General features: G+C 34.6%; 3 protein-coding genes across 7 annotated transcripts; 1 reads left to right on the top strand and 2 right to left on the bottom strand.

Annotated features, from left to right (window-relative positions):
- Positions 1 to 213: 213 nt before the first annotated feature.
- LOC127243475 (transcription factor MYB3R-1-like) lies at positions 214 to 6528 on the bottom strand. Of its 5 annotated transcripts, none has more exons than XM_051263516.1 (13): positions 6272 to 6528; positions 5359 to 5469; positions 5154 to 5270; positions 5013 to 5067; positions 4708 to 4765; positions 4514 to 4608; positions 4275 to 4378; positions 4041 to 4169; positions 2314 to 3940; positions 1914 to 2197; positions 1699 to 1792; positions 1091 to 1297; positions 214 to 658 (listed from the first exon to the last, which is right to left on the bottom strand). In XM_051263516.1, the coding sequence occupies exons 3-13, from the start codon at positions 5213 to 5215 to the stop codon at positions 527 to 529; spliced, it is 2847 nt and encodes a 948-aa protein (XP_051119473.1). In that variant the 5' UTR covers positions 5216 to 5270; positions 5359 to 5469; positions 6272 to 6528; the 3' UTR covers positions 214 to 526. The 5 variants fall into 5 exon arrangements, with proteins under 5 accessions (XP_051119473.1, XP_051119469.1, XP_051119472.1 ...); XM_051263512.1 differs by having other exon boundaries at positions 1699 to 1813; positions 6272 to 6526; XM_051263515.1 differs by having other exon boundaries at positions 1699 to 1813; positions 5359 to 5397; positions 6272 to 6526.
- A 904-nt stretch (positions 6529 to 7432) lies between these two features.
- On the bottom strand, positions 7433 to 11196 carry LOC127243544 (protein ROLLING AND ERECT LEAF 2-like). Its single transcript, XM_051263632.1, has 4 exons — positions 9690 to 11196; positions 9249 to 9424; positions 8816 to 9039; positions 7433 to 8509 (listed from the first exon to the last, which is right to left on the bottom strand). Exons 1-4 carry the CDS (start codon positions 10651 to 10653, stop codon positions 7702 to 7704), a joined length of 2172 nt encoding a protein of 723 aa, XP_051119589.1. The 5' UTR covers positions 10654 to 11196; the 3' UTR covers positions 7433 to 7701.
- A 3882-nt stretch (positions 11197 to 15078) lies between these two features.
- On the top strand, positions 15079 to 16803 carry LOC127243554 (indole-3-pyruvate monooxygenase YUCCA2-like). Its single transcript, XM_051263641.1, has 4 exons — positions 15079 to 15946; positions 16075 to 16323; positions 16410 to 16532; positions 16603 to 16803. Exons 1-4 carry the CDS (start codon positions 15275 to 15277, stop codon positions 16801 to 16803), a joined length of 1245 nt encoding a protein of 414 aa, XP_051119598.1. The 5' UTR covers positions 15079 to 15274.
- Positions 16804 to 18389: the final 1586 nt, after the last annotated feature.

The raw sequence follows: 18389 nt of genomic DNA, 5'->3' as shown, positions 1-18389 counted from the left end.
ATTTAAGGTATTGTTTGGTTTTGATTTGAATAATCTTTTATGAAAATAATAATATATTTTTATTTAAAAATTAGTAGAATAATAATAATTTTGATGTGAAACTAAAACCAATAAAATCCCAAGTTATGTATTGAGACAATAAGATGTAGATGTGAACGCAACCCCAACATGGCAAGGCCCATGGAATAATCGATCAATTACAAAACAAAAAAGGGCAAGAAATGAGTAATTGCTTTTATACATAAAACATACTGTATTATATATTACACAGACATTATATATATTTATATTATAGATGGCATGTATAGTAGTAGTTTAGTGTATTTGGACACAAAACCACCATGTTGATTTGTTGTAAGTTTTAGAGTATATTCCATCTTCTTAAGATCAATAAATGATGCACATATTATACTTGCCACTACTACACATATTCTATAAAGCAAAGCAAGTAGTAGGAAGAGTAAAAAACACATTATAGAACATTAAGAGCCAAGCAAGCAAGAATTGATCAGATCAACACGCAACTTTACCTGCAACCTTTCAACAAGTACGAAGATGGACTGGAGAAACTAGCACTGCTGCTTGAAGGTTTTTTACTTCCCTTTTCCGGACGAGGAGGAGTTCCGCATTCGCTGAAGTCGAGAGTGCGCCTCTCCCTCTACATTAATGAAATCAAGAAAAATATACGTACATACTTACTTGAACAAAAAAGATACATGCTATTTATGTAACACATGCATCTATCTACAAAGTTGTAGTAGTGATGGTGCGAATATGAGATGAGAGATTTCGAAGTCATAACATTATGAGCATGTAAAAAGTTGCAGTGTGTTTTTATTGAAAATAAGACTCTGTTTAGATATTTTGTTTTGGAAGTTCTGTCATTATTCACTAATAAGAGTGTACTTATTTATGTTCCTATTCTATGTGACGTATATATACACATATATATAATGTGATTCGAAAACTTTTGGAAAACACTGTCATAGAAATGCAGGTGCGCGTGCAGACAGATATATATATATATATATGCATATATGTATTCTAGAACTAGATGGCATTCCAAGAAGAAACAGGGAAGCATACATACCATGGCATTTGACGATGAAACCAAACGATGTTCTTGATTCTCCTTTTCAGCTTTAGAGTATTTTGCCTTCATCAATGTTTCAGGGGTTTCATTTCCCAAAACCTCATGTGCATCAGCAAAAGTTCTGGCTGTTTGCTCTCCTAATTGCTTCATCAGCCCGATTGCATCGTAGCTACAATCCCCGGGGCTCAGAAAGTAGCCAATGTCCTATCAGAACCTCTACTCAGATCAGAAAATCAATGATAAATGTGCTTAACTAAAATCGACTGTGGGATAATTATAGGGTGCTTTGTTTGTGTTTTCACACTTACTAACACATAAAATTCAATCTTATAGTCCTAATATCAAGCATCTTAATATAACAGACGAAATTGCAATATTTCATAATCTACCAAACATGTTCGCTACGAATGATTAATTAAAGATCCCATACAGTTAAGCTAAATTCAAGCAATGAAAGAACTAATCCCACTATTCAAGATAGATTTGATGTCTAGAATAGTAATCATGTATAAGTTCAAATTTAATTTCAATAGACATCATGACTAAGAGAAATATTTTTAAAAGAAGAATATAGTGATCTTGAAAGGTACAAAACATGAATATACCTCGACTGTTATATCTGTGTCAACTCTTGGGCCAGGAACGAAACCATCGAGAAACCATGGGGATTTCCAAGCTGAGGGAGATTCTAAACTCCTCCTGAATGGTGTCTCGACAAAACTAGCAGCATATTATTGGAAGTGAATTGAATGTTCGAAGAAAAATGGAGGATGAAGAAATGATCGAGCAGGCAGCAGAGTAGCTACAATCATGAACTTACATGCTGTTGTTTTCAAAGGCGACACCTTTGCCTGAACATTCGGCTTTCTTATTTGCAGGAGTGGTGGAAGTTTGCAGAGATGTAGTTATGACCAAATTAGTGCCGTCCTTACTTGCAGTGAGTCGAGGAGAACAAACCACTGAAAAACGTGAGTCAGAGGAAGGTAGAGTGATTCCATGCTTCGACACGAATGCTTTATCAGTTCTGACTCCATGACGATCCGGAGAAAAGAATAGCAGATCATTCAAGTCATGCTCAACAAGGATTCCTGAAATCTCTATTCCCTGACATAAAAGAAACAAAAAATAAACATGTTATTGAATGTTTTTATCCTTGCTGATTTCGATTATCTCATTCAGCAGAAAACATTAAAACCAGCAATTATAGAATCTATACTTACTGTTTCCACAGAATTGCCTTCACTGTTTATTTTGGCATCCTGGACTTGAGTCTCTTCTGCAATCTCGGTCGAACAATGGCTGCCGTTTGCCTTCCGCGCTGCCATTGCGTTTTCAGAAATGATGGCATGGTCTTTTCCTTGATTTTCGGTGTTTATACCAGGAGAAGTCGCACCCTGTTTTACTGTACAGGACACCTCAAAGTGTCTTTGGTTGGGAGATGGTGGAAGCAGAGGTTTGTCTGCACATTCATTAAACATAACCTCTAATCTGGAAAAATCATTGGCCAGATTCGAAAATGCACAGCTTCCAAGCTTCTTTTCGCCTCTTTGTTCCGACAAAGGAGACACTAAATCCCGGTGTCTTTTCCTCAGTATTGACGGCGTCCCTGTAAACGTCTTGGCAGCACTCTTTAGGACTGCCTCAGGACTACAATTATCTCTCGATGGAGAATCCCACATTTTGAATGGAGTTAAGGAAGACAGCATCAACTGGCGAATCCCCAGGGGACTGTACTCTTGCTGCATGTCTGATTGCATGAGATCACAGCTGAAGAACGGAACATCCAAGCTTGGAAAACGAGGAGGCTCGTAGCATAAAACCCCAGAGTCCTTTGGCTCATTGGTTTTACTGTCCTCACCCTTTCCCACCAAAGAACAGCATTGAGATTCACCAGACCGGGCCGAAATGAGATCATTTGCGGGAACTAGTTTTCGTGAGTCCATTGCAGCACAATCACCACCTTCGTAGGCTGATCCATCGGACTCTTTGGGTTCAATGAAGTCTTCATGCATACTTGGTGGATTCGACTCCAGCTCGGCATTCTTGTTTGAATAACAAATGCTTGAATCTTTACAAGAGCTGGACAGTAATGAACCATCTGAAGCAGTTGAAAGCTGTGTAGCAATGGGGACTTCAGAAGGGATTAAACAAGACTGCAAAGTAGAAGTCCCGTCTTCAGGAATCTGAAATGTCGAACCATGGCAAGTCATGTTGATTATATCTATTTCAGATGGACAACATTCTCCATGGACAGCCTCATCATATACCATGTTAGAGTTATCCATACTGGCAATTATGTCTCCAGATGCAATACAAGGTTCTTGAGGAAATGATACGGCTGCTTCACAGTTATTCTGCGGTGCCCAGAATAATCCGGATGACTCTTGCTGGAGTTCAAGCATAGGCACATTGGGGAGTTTTTGAGGATTTTGTTGCCAATCTTTCTCTTCGAAAACCCCCCAATCAAGGCAAAGATTGTCGTCAATAGGCAAATTGGATCCCATGAATGCAGCTTCTTGAAACACAGGCTGATAATCTTCAGGATATGGAACCAAAGATGCCTCCTCAATTGCTGCTCTGGAATTATCAAGTGAGATATTGTTGCTTGTAGTTCGAGACATTGAACCTTGACTGCATTCAGAAGCCTCTTCCACTTCTGCTCCAACTTTAACTACACTTCCATCTTCACTGCTTTGCTTCGCCTTTGATGACGAGGAAGCTTCCAGATGATGTGGGCGAACAACAAGGGGAAGATCTTGGAATTGTGAAAGCAATCCGGAAGCCATGTACATGTCCAGTTTCTTCTTGACAGCACTATTCCAGTGATTCTTGATTGAATTGTCAGTTCTAAGGGAAGAAAAACTTTAAATGAGAAGTAGCGCAAAGAAGTAACATATTGCACGTATAATAACCATTCAAAAGTTCAAAATAACATGAAATCCTGCACCTCCCGGGTAAAAACTTAGTTAACTCTGCCCATTTATTTCCATAGACTTGATGAGCCCGAATCAAAGTCAATTCCTCCTCTTGCGTCCAAGCTTCTTTGTTTATGTTGGGATTAAGATGATTGTGCCACCTAATGGATGGACCAACATTAAGACATGAATCACAGCACAAGGACATACATATATAATTTTCCTATGTTAGAATCAATAATATCTTCAGGCTCGTTCAGGCTTACCTCTCTCGGCATTGCTTTCCAATCCGACCTGGAAGATGCTGTGCAATGGTAGACCACTTTTTTGGTCCAAATTTATTCACCAATTCAATTATTTTCTCATCCTCCTACTTTCCACACACCAAAAATTATGAATGAATGCAAATTTATGAAAGAAAAACAAACATAAGTAGCTAAAACATGTAGTATACAAACACCAATCAAATTTGAAAATAAAAAAAGAAAGACAGGAGGTACCAAACCTCTTTTGTCCATGGTCCTTTGACCAGTTCAGGATTAAGAACCTTCTGCCACCTATGCAAGCACTGTACATCTGTTCTATCCCTGAAACACTCCGCTGGTGGGATAAAAAATAAGATATCATGCTAGTGAAATCAGAACAACAATTTTGCCAATCTATATCTGGTAGAACTCTCCTATCAATTAACTTCTCTACCTATCTTTTTCCAGTTCTTTCCTTTGAAGCGATGAACAGCCATCCGCAATATCTCATCCTGCGCAAAAAACAGGGGTTGTTTGAGGGGGTGAAAAGACTGCAATCAGCCAGATCTACCTATTCTGAAGTATATTCAAATGGAATTGACGCTTGATTGACTCCTCAAACTCCACATAACAAGAAATTTTGGTTGCTAGTTTCTCATGTATTCTTAAAATTTTCGGAAGAAAACTAATCATGCGGAACCACAAAATTGAGATGCTGACAGATAAATTTAACAATTATAGAAAAAGTTTCCAATGAACCTCTTCGGCAGTCCATTGCCCCTTTGTGGAACGCCGAGCTGGTCCACTGGTCCTCCTACATAACAAGTATGTAATGAGTTTCCTAAATCAATAAAAAACATACAAAAAACACCATGAACGATTTAGATCCAAAAACGTTACCCATGTAAAGCCCTTGGTCTTTGAAGACTAGAACCATCATTGCTTGCCCTATCAGTTTCCATATCTATTTGAAAAGACCCAGTTTGCTCGAGGATGTCTTCCACAAATCATTATACACTACATGAAAGAAGCATTTCCATAGTCCATATATAGCCGGGGAAAGGAAAATTTGAAATATAAAGCTGATAAGAAAGCAATAACTGACATTAGTACGCAGTGAGTAGGCATTCGCTGTCTTCACCTACTATTGAGAAGGCAAAAAATAATCCGCATTTATTACTCGTCGATATTACTGATTCAAAATTATGTGGTCCAGCTGCACGTTGTAGAATGGCGCTCAAATTTTTCAAAATTTCAAATTAATATAACGGCAACTGCAATTTAGTAAACCAATAATAAGGCACGCCAACAAAAAGATGACACTTGTCCAATGGCACGGGATGACTTGTGTATTGCTTGGGCGCGTAGACAATTGATATTTGAAAACTAACAAAATTACAAAACCATTATTAAGAATAGGATAATCTTAGCATTTCAATAATAGTCTTTGTGAAGATGTAGTGACAATCACAAATGATTCTATAAAATCTGCAAAAGAAAACTACTAACGTGTTTTTTTCCCTTGCAAGTCCACAATATGCACAAATTCAAACTCATTAATTAAATTACCCCAAAACAGCTAAAGAGAATGCCCACATAGTAAGAGGCCACAATATCACTCAAATGGTATATAAACATAGCTGAAGATCTCAATCAAGGAAAAACCATCAAATATAACATCGCGAGAAACCACTGCCATCAGAATAAGACCAAACCCTAACCAATCCCCAAGTGAAATGAACTAGAAATACAATCTCAACACTCAAATTCACAAATCTTTCGTCAAACAAAATAAGGAAAAATTCAAAATTGGTGTACAATCAAAGCTGTCAAATTCAAAACTTAACCTCCCACAACCAACTCGGACAAATTCAAAATTAAACCTCTCAATAGGTTACAAACAAAGCTGTGAAAATTCAAAATTTAAACCTCTCAAACAAGCCGTCAAATTCAAAATCAATCCTCTCTCGAATAATGCTTCGAAATTCACGACCGACAAACAAGATACGGATACTCACCGAACCGCACGGAGCTTGATGAATTGCAAACCCACTCAAATTTTAGCCAACAGCTTCCAGATGCGTTTGCAGATCCGCAAGCAAACGGAAGTATTCTTCACATACACCAAAGGATCTGCAAACGCACGGCAATTTTCGAGAAGAACTCAGCGAGCAGATTCGAATGAGAATTACTGTGTGCTTTGAGAGAGAGAGAGAGATAGAAGAAATGATACAAACGGTCCGAAAATTTTCAAAATAAAAGAAAGCGAACCCGAAGAAAAAAAAAAAATAGACGTTATTTCAAACCCTTGAGATAAACATCATACAACTCTGCTTCAATCGACGCTTCACATTTCGACACGTGTCCGAATCTCCATGGCTATTGTTCGGAGTATTCTAAAGGTTTAAGCGGCAATTCATTTCGTCATTTCTCTATAAAGGAGAAAAATTAATTTATTCTAAATCATCTTTAACTAAACAAATATTATAAGTATGTGCTGACTGCTGATTAACCTCAGTAGCTTCATTATTTAAATAAATAAATACATAACAAGAAATTTTTATTAATATGCATTGGTATGATGAATTGTCCCACTGTTTTTTAGAACATTACGATTTTAATTAATAAATAATTGTCTGTAAAATTACTCCAATTTTCTTCTTTTAATTATCTATTACTCCGATACTTATGCTTAATTTATTTATAACCACTCTCGCCATTAGAGCTGTCAAATGTGTAGAGTAACCAGCGAACCAAGTTGTTCTCGTCAAACAATTTTCTTGTATTATTTTATATATATACATATATATACCCCAAAATTTAAATTTACTAATAAAATTAAAATTTTCATTATAATAAACTGTGAATAAATTTATGTTTATTTAATTTATATATTAAAAATATTATATATAAAATTCAAATCAAATCCAAACTCGAATTCGAGCATTGCAAGCCAAATTTGAGCTAGGAACCAAGTTTGAGCTATTATTTTAGCTCGAATTCTAAACGAACCCAATCTAACGTGTACCCACAGCAAATTCAAGTGGAGTTCAAACAACAATTACTCAAAATTGTTCGACTCGTTTAACCGTTCTATCCACTATCACTCGTTCAAAAGCAGAATTCGAACACTAATCGACATACTTCAACTCGACTACTCTTTCCGGCAAAGTAATATATATACCAAAGAACATATAGCATTATATATTTCATTTTCAGCATATGCAACCAAAGAAAATAGCATATGGAATACAGTATTTCATCAGCACGGTGCTAATTAAAACTAATCCGCCGACCCCAAATATGTCGATAATCATAAAACAAAGGGAGAAGAAGGTATCCATCCCAAAACTATAGTCCCATAAATAAACACCAAAGAAATTTTATCGCAATTAACAATAAGGTTAGAGATAAGATAGAGAGAACCTGCAAATAAATCGGATTGGCGCTATGCACCTGCATTCGGCTGCTGTTGAGGCTGTTGCGTAAGCATTCTCAACCTCTCGTACGCGTCGAAGCAAGCCTGGGCGTAATCTGACAAAGCCCGGAAAAGCTCAGGCAGCCGGAGTTTCAGATTTCCCACTGATTTCTCCCTCACCTGCATACAGTGCTTCTCGTGTTCTTCCATTTCATTGTCAAGTCTCTTCTTCAAGCTTTCCACCACAAACTGCCTCTCGGAGACTGGATCTTTTGTGTTAAGATCGACAGATCTGTCAGCGTTCGTTTCATCTGGTGGGGTTCGGCGCTGCATGTATTTCTGATACCAGTCTTCGAAAGCCTGTTTCTTTCGGATGTACTCTTTCCTTGTTTCTTCGTACTTTTCCTTCAGCTTCATTTCTTCCTCCTGGTGAAGGACGATGGTCTTTATCACAGCTGCGAATGATGAAATGGCGGACTTTGCCACTTCGTCGGGGAGCTTCTCGAGATGGTCGTGCCACGCTCGGAGGAGAGGCTGGATTGGTGGGTTTGGGTTTCTCGGGGGAGATGAAACTTTCTCCTTCCAGTTGCTCTCAATCGGGATGAGGTTTAGCTTCAACCAGCTGTTGAGGCCTGCGATGTATTGTCGTTGATTGGTCACGAGTTTCTCGAATTGGGAGTGCCATCGGTCCACCACAGCTGCGAGCTGCTTGGTATGCTCGTGGTGGTTCTTGCTCGTTTCGATGAGAAACCCAGAGACATCGAGGGATCTGAGCTCTGTGACAATCTTCAGTTGGGTTTCGTGCTGGACGCACATGGATTCCCACATATTGGTCATCCTTCAAGATGCACAAATTTTATGAAAATGTTAAAGATACGAAGAAGCCAACACATGAAAACACAGAAATTGAACAATGGAACAGCACATCATTAATTAAAACAAATATGATATGTTGAACAATAAACAGACGAAATCGTAGATCTTTATTGCAGCTTCACAACTAAAGTAATGTTCTGTGATGGGACTAAACTTTGTTAAGACACTCAAGTGCTCCTGTAGATAGGCTTCGTTAAAATATGGAAGAAAATAAAGATAAAAAGGAATTCCCACAACTCGAAAAGTAGGGAACATAAGAATTTCTCACCCTTGAACTAGAGCCACGAGTTTTGGATACAACTGCTTGTCACGTATATCATTCACTTCTGTTACAGTTGAATCCAAGGATTGCATGTCTACTATATACCGCGTATGCAAATGACTTACAGCAGCTTTGGCTTTCTCCAATTGCTCGGTGCTCGCATTTCGTTTTTTCAGTTTGTTCAGCAAGGCAACTTTCCGCTGATATTCAATTTTCATCAGCTCGCCAGCCTAGCACAACAATGGATTGAAGTCACATAAAGATGCAATTGTAAAGCTGCAATCTCAAATTATTCTCAGCCTTAAAAGTAACTTCAAATAACACAACAGAATAGTTAAGACAGAACATAGTCGGGTCATGTGGGGATAAGTCGGAAAAAATTAAATGAAACATGCGGCACAAGGATTTGTTAAAGAAGACACAGGATTCATCAATTCACCTTAACTTCTTCATAGAGCTTTTTCTCCCAAGCCAACAACTTATCTAAAATGGTGGCGTGCGTCTCATAATCTTCTGAATCGAGGTTGTCTTTTGCGCCATCTGCATTTGCAGCACCTCTAAAAGATTTGTTCCAAGTTATAACTTGCATGACCCTTGCGGCGTGATCAATATGTCCTGAAATAAGAAACAGAGCCATTACATTTAACATGACGATTTATGTAATCAAGTTTCGCGCCACCATGCCAAGTCCACGTGTCAATGCTGTTTCATTTATTAATATGATCTCTATCGTGTAACTTTTGGGCGTAGACTAAATTACCACATACATATAATCTCCTATCCACAAATAGCAGTGCCCCAAGTAAATCATAACTTAACACTTAAGCATGAAGCAAAAAAGCAAGCTTATTTAATCAAAACAATAAATTTAAAGAATCACCTCGATTATCCGCAAAATTTGAATGATAATGCAACCTTGTGGCCTCCAACATCTTTGAAACCTCATGTGTGCTTTGAGAAGCCTTAAGGAAATGATCATCGATCTGACTCAATAGTTTCAACAAATCCACAGCGTTTTTATTACTCTCCATGTTCCGGGCAGCCAGTCCGAGTCTACTCATTGCAGGAGGAGCTGTGTTAGAATGCATAAACTGCTTCTCAGCTACTTCATCTGCCGGTGTATCTTCAGGTGTCTTGAACTCTTCAATGCCCTCGAATTTCACTTGCTTCTCCGGTGTCCTAAACTCCATATCTGCCGCCGCATTGTCAAACTTCTCATTAAGGTTTCCATTTATATCCTCGGGGTAATCCTCCACTTCTTCCTCAACCTCATCCAGCGGCGGCTCATGTCCACTGTCCATGAAGAAATAATCCCACGCCATCCCTCTCATTTCCGGTTGAGTAGAATGATTCAGAGTCGGCTGTAATGGCGTTTCCTTCTCCTCTTTCTTTCTCCTCTGAAAACCACCTTTTTCTTCCACCTCCTCTTCTTCTTCCTCAATATCACTCTCGTCGACAGCAATACCCTTCATCTTCCTCTTCTCATTCTCCGAATGAGACAGTGCAGGCATTGTTTCAGCTCTGCGAAGGGGCGGCATGGGGGAAAATGCCGGCAAAGGTGGAGGAGGTGGAGGGAGATTGGATTCCATAGGAGGAGGAGGCGGCTGGAGCCTCTCTGAAACTGGCAAATCTGAGGGCACCACCTCCTCCGGCGGAGGCGGAGGAACCTCACCTTGAGCATAATCACTCAAGGCGGCACCGGTGTCCTTCAGAGCCATCGCATACCCTGTGTGCGCCGACGCAAAAGCATTCCTCACAGAAACAGCCTCCTTCATAAGGTTCCTCCTCTCCTTACACCTCGAAACCGACTCCTCATTGTCAATTTTCGATTGCGCACAACCCATTCAGATTTCTCTAAACTCTAAATCGGAAAGGATTTCACACACACGAGCAAAACAAATCAATCGCATTCAATTAAAGACACAAACAAATCCTGAATATTCAGAACTGTGCCTCTCGGAGTTAATCGCCAGGGTTTCCATAAACAACAAATCCATTCCAACAAAGCGAACACAAACAGCCACACGGTTTCTCAGAAACACAACCAGCAACAAATATCCGAATTAAACTAGGGTTTCCACCACGAAATCTACACAAAAAAACGATTAAAAATTTACAACTCACAATCAAGCTCAAACATCATCCGCTCTTCAAACTCCGGCGCCTTCCACAATGCACGTGGATGCAAAAACAGTCAGCATCTACACCAATATTCAATCAATCTCACCCTTTTTTCAGCCCTTTTGAGATAGCGGTGGATGAATGATGAATGCTGAGGAGGAAAGGGGGAAACGGACAAATTTTGCGCAGAGAGACAGAGAAGTACAGAGCGGCACGCAGAGAGAGGGGCTCCGATTCTCTCCAGTGTTCTTCCCTGCGGTAGTGAGCTTTTAGAGCTAAATGGCCCCGTCCGGTTCAGCGATTTTGGTACGGTCCTGAAAAGTTGCTACTTTGTGAAAACGCGCTTTTGGAAGAAAGTTGGTGCGAGTGTGACTGGCCTTGTAGGTGTGGAGCGGATCGCGGTTTTCAAAAAACGGAAGGTCAGTAACGGTCACAATGCTCGAGGCCGCTACGACGTCGTTTCTTCTTTTGGCTAGAATTTACTGTACGTATTATTATTATTAATTATTGTAATTGTGACAGTAATATTTGTGTGAGATGATTTTGTACACTTAATTATATATGAAAATTCATGTAACATAAAAAAAAATATATATGATATATATTATGTTTTTATAATATTTATGAAAAATTATTGAACAATATTATATATATTATATATTTGAGGCTTTTGGGTTTGATTGTATTAGTATTTAATTTAAAAAATTACATATACCATATAAAATATACCTAGTACTAATATTTATTAAAAGAGACTTACCATTTTCCAAATTACTTATAACTTAATAAAATTCAAAATAGACTTCCATTTTAGTTTTAATTGAGAATGCGGTTCCATAATGAATTTAGAATCATATTTTATTTAATAAAATATATTTGTTATTGCAAAAAAATAATTGTTCTCGGAGCATTTTTTAACTAAATAAAATCAATATTTTAGTTTGATATTAATTTAAAATTTTGTTTAAATAATATTTTTATTTAATGTTTCATAAAAAATATATATATATATTTTTATAAAAAATAGTACAAAATAAATAATTGTTATTTGTATTTCAAATCACAGCAAAACACAAATACTTCAATTTCACATATTTAATTGATTCCACCTCATTTAAATAAACAAGCTTGTATATTTAAATTCAAAATTGTAATTCGAGCAATTAATAAAATATAAGCAAGCTTGTTTTATTAATTGAGCAATTAATGACTCGGAAATTTTGAAATCCAAACCTAAAATTGTGTATTAGAAACAGAATATAATACTAATAATTACTAATATGTAATTTAATACATTTTAAATTGTTTTTATCTCTAATACATACAACAATGAATTTTTTTCTTCTTCTTTTTTTTTTTTATATCTGTGTTTTTTTATATATGTCAAATAGTTCTTGTATTTAATTGATATTATGAATATAAATTTAGTGACAAATAAGATGTTCTTTTTTATAATAATAATAATAATAATAATAATAATAATAATAATAAATATTCAAATTCAATATAAGTTGCAAATGAGTCTAATTGAGAGTAGATATATGTAATTTTGGCCTACTTAGCCTTCTTGATTAATTTTTGGATGTTATGAGAATTTCTTTTTTTTTTTTTTTAATACAGATTAATAATCATGCTAATTCAAAATTCATAAAATTTAATAGTTAAAAAAAAAACATTATATAGAAGAAAATTATTCAATCCATCGTGTTAAAATTTTGTTTTTTATTAAAAAAAATATATAATATATATATATTTAAAATATCAAAATATTTCAAAAAAAAATTATATACTCAAACACGAACATAATGATTATAATAATTTCAATACTATCGTTATTAATAAGATTATATAATGTGATTCTACTCTAATCCAATATTTTAGTATATTAGTATGATATCAAGATGTGTTTGATTTGTTTGATATAAATTTAGTTGAGTGTAAATTATAAGAGAAAAATAAAAAATTCTTGCAAAGAATCACGAAGATATGCTATGCAAATAAATAAATATTAAAGAAGAGCAAAGAATTTGATATAATATTATTTTATTTTTAAAAAACATCGTATTCAAATATGAAATTTAAAAAAAAATTAAAATAAAAATAATTTTGTTAAATCAAATCAAAACAAGTCCATATAGTGTATTAAACAATAGTACTTATATAGCAAGTAGTTTGCCTATAATATGCGCATGCAAGGCCTCAACCAATTATTTAATGTAGGAGTAATTACTGCTATATGCATTTTCTTTATCTCTCATTATAATTTTGATAATTTTTTTTTTTTTCTATTTTAATTCTACTGTTTATTATTATTATTCCCAATATATTTATCAATTTTGGTCACAATATAAAAGTTTTATCAATTTTGATCCCAATATAACTAAAATTCATCATTTTTTATCTTAATATAACCAAAATTCATCATTTTTGATCACAATATAAAATTTTTATCAATTTTAGTCCCAATATAACCAAAACTCATCATTTTTTGTTTCAATGTAATCAAACCTTATCTTTTTTTGGTCTCATTGTCAATAAACTGACGGAAAATGCTGATGTAGACTTGCAAGATTGTGCAATTTCTTCAAATATAAATATGAGGTTTGATTTCTTTTCACGTCAGCACTCGTTTGTTGACGGTGGAACCAAAAAAGATAAAGTTTGATTATATTATAACCAAAAATGATGATTTTTTTTGTTATATTGGGACAAAAAATGATGAATTTTTGTTATATTGGAACCAAAAAAATGAGTTTTAGTTATATTGGGACCAAAATCGATAAGATTTTTATAGTGAGACCAAAATTGATGAATTTTTATTATATTATGACTAAAATATTTTTTATATATAAAATATACTTAGAATGATAAAAATAAGAAAAATTACAGAATTTTAAAAATATTCCAAAATAAAAACAACAATAAAAATTTAGAGATTGGGGAGTCTAACCACTACTTCTACAATATTGGAGTACTATATTTATAATTAGTAACTATATATTTTAATATTGATTACAAAAAACACGTAATAAATAATTATAATTATAATTATATATATATATATATATAATAAGATATAGCACAGGTATGCATGCATTATGCATATGCATATCCTTTTGTTTGAAGTTAAATATGACATGATATCATGCTTAATTAATTAAACTTTGTTTGATGATTTGATTTGACTCAAATATTTAAAATTAATTAATCTAAGTGCGATTCAATCTCTAAAATCTTCTCTAATTATTTGATATTTTGACTTGTTGAGATTGTCTGATTAATTAGTGTTTGAAATCTAATGAGTGGGTGCGCCTCTTTTTTAATTAATTATTTTGTTATTTTCAAATGAATTACGGGTTATATTGAAATTGTGAAAATATTTAGAAATAAAAAATAAAAAAATTTTTATTCTTTTGTTATATTACAATAAAGTCATTTTACTTTTTTGGTTTGTGAAAATCAAAAACTTTAGATTTTTTTTTTTTTGATAAAAATAATTTTTAATTAAATATTAAAATATTTATATTTTTTATTTTTATATTATTTTTACTTTAATTTATAGGGTAAAATAAATATATATTACTTTATTAAATTTTATATTGCTTTATTTTTATATTATTTTTTATTAGATTTTGATTTGTGATTTGAATAGTAAAAAATTAAATTTGAATAATTGTACGATGTAATATAACGAGTGTTGATGTGATATTTTGAATGTAATATTAAATTTTAGTATAATATAAAAAATAAAAAATAAGTATTTAATTTAAATTTTTGGATTAAAAGATTTAGTATAGTAGAAATTAGAAAAAAATCTCTCAAACAAACACATCCTATATTTTGAATAGTAAAAAATTTGAATTTGAATAGTTAAATGAATATAAATAGATATTGATGTGATATAAATAGGTGTTGATGTGATATTTTAAATATAAAATTTATTTTTAGTATAATATAAAAAATAAAAAATTGGTATTTGATTTGACATATTTCAAACAAACACACCCTATGTGGGTATTTCACTCTCTCACAGTGTACACACAGAACACTTCTCTCTCTCACACACACACAACATGGCGTATATATATACCCCACTCCGAGCGCTACATATTTACCTCTCCAAATCTTCTTCCTCGTCTATATATAAACTCAATTCACTCAAAACCCAAATTCAATTACTGCATATATATCTATCTATGCAGGAATTCATCAAATCTTTGATTATTATTTTCCAAACTAACCATTTCGATCCTCAGTCTACAGCCTTCTATCAATTGATTTTGATAAACTAGAGCTAGCTATTTCCTGATTTCATTAACTGTAGTTGATGATTTGTTAGTTTTGATGGATGATTACTTGAGAGAAATCGAGGGGAAGAGTGTTCACGATCCGTACCGTAATTGTGACTCGAAACGCAGCGTTTTGATCCGCACTCCGGTGATAATCGGCGCCGGTCCGTCCGGTCTGGCGGCGGCGGCTTGCCTGAAGGCCAAAGGCGTGCCGTCGCTGGTACTCGAGAGATCCAATTGCATAGCTTCACTATGGCAAATGAAGACCTACGACCGCCTCAAGCTCCATTTGCCCAAGCAATTCTGCGAGCTTCCATTCATGCCGTTCCCCGAGGATTTCCCCAATTACCCTACCAAGCAGCAATTTATTCAGTACCTGGAGGCCTATGCGGATCGATTCGGAATCACGCCGGTCTTCAATCAGAGAGTCGACCGCGCAGAATTCGACGAGAACCTAGGGTTTTGGAGAGTTCTCACCGCCGCGAAGGTGGAGTACCTTTGCCGGTGGCTGGTGGTGGCGACCGGCGAGAATGCCGAGGAGGTGGTGCCGGAGATCGAAGGAATGGACGAATTCGGCGGCGAGGCGGTGCACACCAGCGCGTACAAGAGCGGCGCCGCTTATAGAGGGCGGAACGTCCTCGTGGTCGGGTGTGGGAATTCCGGTATGGAGGTCTGTTTGGATCTCTGCAATTATAACGCCCGCCCTTCCCTTGTCGTCAGAGAAACCGTACGCCTTTTCCATAATTATATATTTTTTCTACAAACACGTCGCTACCTCCATTCTACAAATAAAAAATTTCAATATTTAATTAAAAGTATGTACAGTATATAATTTTGAATTAATCTTTTTCTTAGGTTCATATTCTGCCTCAAGAAATGCTGGGAAGGTCGACGTTCGGGTTATCCATGTGGTTAGTGAAATGGCTGCCGGTCCGACTCGTCGACCGGCTCCTACTGACGATGTCCCGACTGTTGCTCGGCGATACATCCCGGTTCGGACTGAACCGCCCGAGTTTAGGTCCGCTCGAGCTGAAGAGCCGAGTCGGTAAAACCCCGGTTCTCGACGTCGGGACGCTTCGTAAAATCAAAACCGGAGAAATCAAGGTATGCATATATATATATATATATATACGAACAAATATATAATTTCAGGGCTGTTAATGTTTTATTATTATTATTATGAAATACAGATTCGACCAGAAATAAAGAGGCTGAGGCACAAATCGGCAGAATTTGCAGATGGAAGAGTGGAAAAATATGATGCAATAATTCTGGCAACGGGTTACAGAAGCAACGTAGGATCATGGCTAAAGGTAATTAACATATAATCTGTTTTTGGTGTTGATAATTGAATAATGAATTGATGAATTAAAATGGGTGCAGGGAGGGGAGGTGTTTGGGGGAAAAGATGAGAGAGGAACGGGAAAGGGATGGAAAGGCGAATTTGGGGTGTACGAAGTAGGGTTTGGCAAACACGGCCTTATCGGAGCAGCCATGGACGCCAGGAACGTTGCAGAAGATATTGAGGTTCAATGGAGACGATGGACCACGCCTTTGTCTTCAGATATTCATCTTCTCCTCTGATCATACTATTAATTCGCTTTCTCTCTCTCTCTCTCTCTCTCTCTCTCTATATATATATATATGTATTTGTATGTAGGAATTAAGCATGGAAACCCTAGGTAGGTAGGTAGGGTAGGGTAATTGCAGGAGAGCTGCCTGAGAAGAAACCCTCTTTTTCTGTGTAAGCCTTTTATTTGATCAATTAGTGTGTGTATTAAATTAGGGTTAATTATATATATATATATATGTCTGTAGAGAATGAAATCAATTCCATGATAATGTTTTAGAATTATCAATTATGTTATTGAATGGTATAAAATTCTATTAAATCCTAGCTATATATATATATATATTCTTTCTGTCTGAAAATTATTTATTTATTTGATTTAAGTCTGGCTATTAAGTAATGTATTATATTTAAGCATGCAATAACAACTTTGCATACTATTATTACATCACTCATACACGTTTATCATTCTCTGGTGAATTTCTTAACATACTCTTACATCATTTTAAAATTTTATTATTTGGGAAGTATATATTTTTTAATGCAATACTTGTTGTTAAATACTTATTTTTTAAATATAATGTTGATTAATGATACTATTCTTCTTGTGATTGTATTATTGTTAAATAATGTAAAGAAATATATATATATATATATATCGAACCATATAAAAATTTCTTATCTTATACACACTTACAGGATTTTATTTTTTATTTTTGTAAAATATATTTAATAGTTATTATTTTTACATTGTAAATAATAAAGTTTGATTATATCAAAATACAAATAAACATAATCAGACATTTCTTTTTTAAACGTATTTACATTCAAGTTGAAGGCACTAAAAATTTAAATATTGGAGGATATATTAGTTTAATTGAATTATCCTTGCGATAATTACATATTTTAAATTTGATGACGTGAATCCGCAATCGAGAAGACATTGGCAGTAATTGTATCTATAATCTTACATGATCACAAATTTTCCGATCACATGAAGGGATCGAATAATGGTTTGTAGTTGAAACTTTGTAAATAAGTTTTTTCTTTCTCCACTTAAACAATATATGAAATTAGAGTTTTGTTACTTGTATTTTTCTAACATAATTTTCACTTTATATATATATATATATAAACACACATTCAACAATTATTTATCTTAAAAATATTAAAAAGCAATCAAACAAACAAGTGAACAAATTTCCCTATTTAATTTGTGAGATAGCTCTTACACAAATGCGTTACCTAAATCTATATATATATATATATATATATTGATATTTAACTCCTAACTTATCATTATTTACAATATAAATTCTTGTTATTTTTAGGGTTTTTAACTATGATTCTTTTTTCTCTCGCTTTTTGGTACAATTTATGTTCTGCAAATTTTTGTTACCAAAAGCATATCATGATATTTAATAAAAATAAAAAATAAAAAATATATTTTTATTAAAATTGTAATAAATAATGTTAGTTCTGGATGCACACCCAAAAAGAACACATGGTGATATATTTTTATATTCATTATATTATATTTTGTTCACCAAGCAATTTCCTAATTACAGAATTTTCGATAAATATTATACTAAAATATATT

This window comes from Andrographis paniculata, unplaced genomic scaffold, assembly GCF_009805555.1.
Source record: "Andrographis paniculata isolate CXL003 unplaced genomic scaffold, ASM980555v1 Contig95END, whole genome shotgun sequence".
Taxonomy (NCBI): Eukaryota; Viridiplantae; Streptophyta; class Magnoliopsida; order Lamiales; family Acanthaceae; genus Andrographis; species Andrographis paniculata.
The sequence above is the reverse complement of the archived record's forward strand: the minus strand, read 5'-3'. Positions and strand labels throughout refer to the sequence as shown.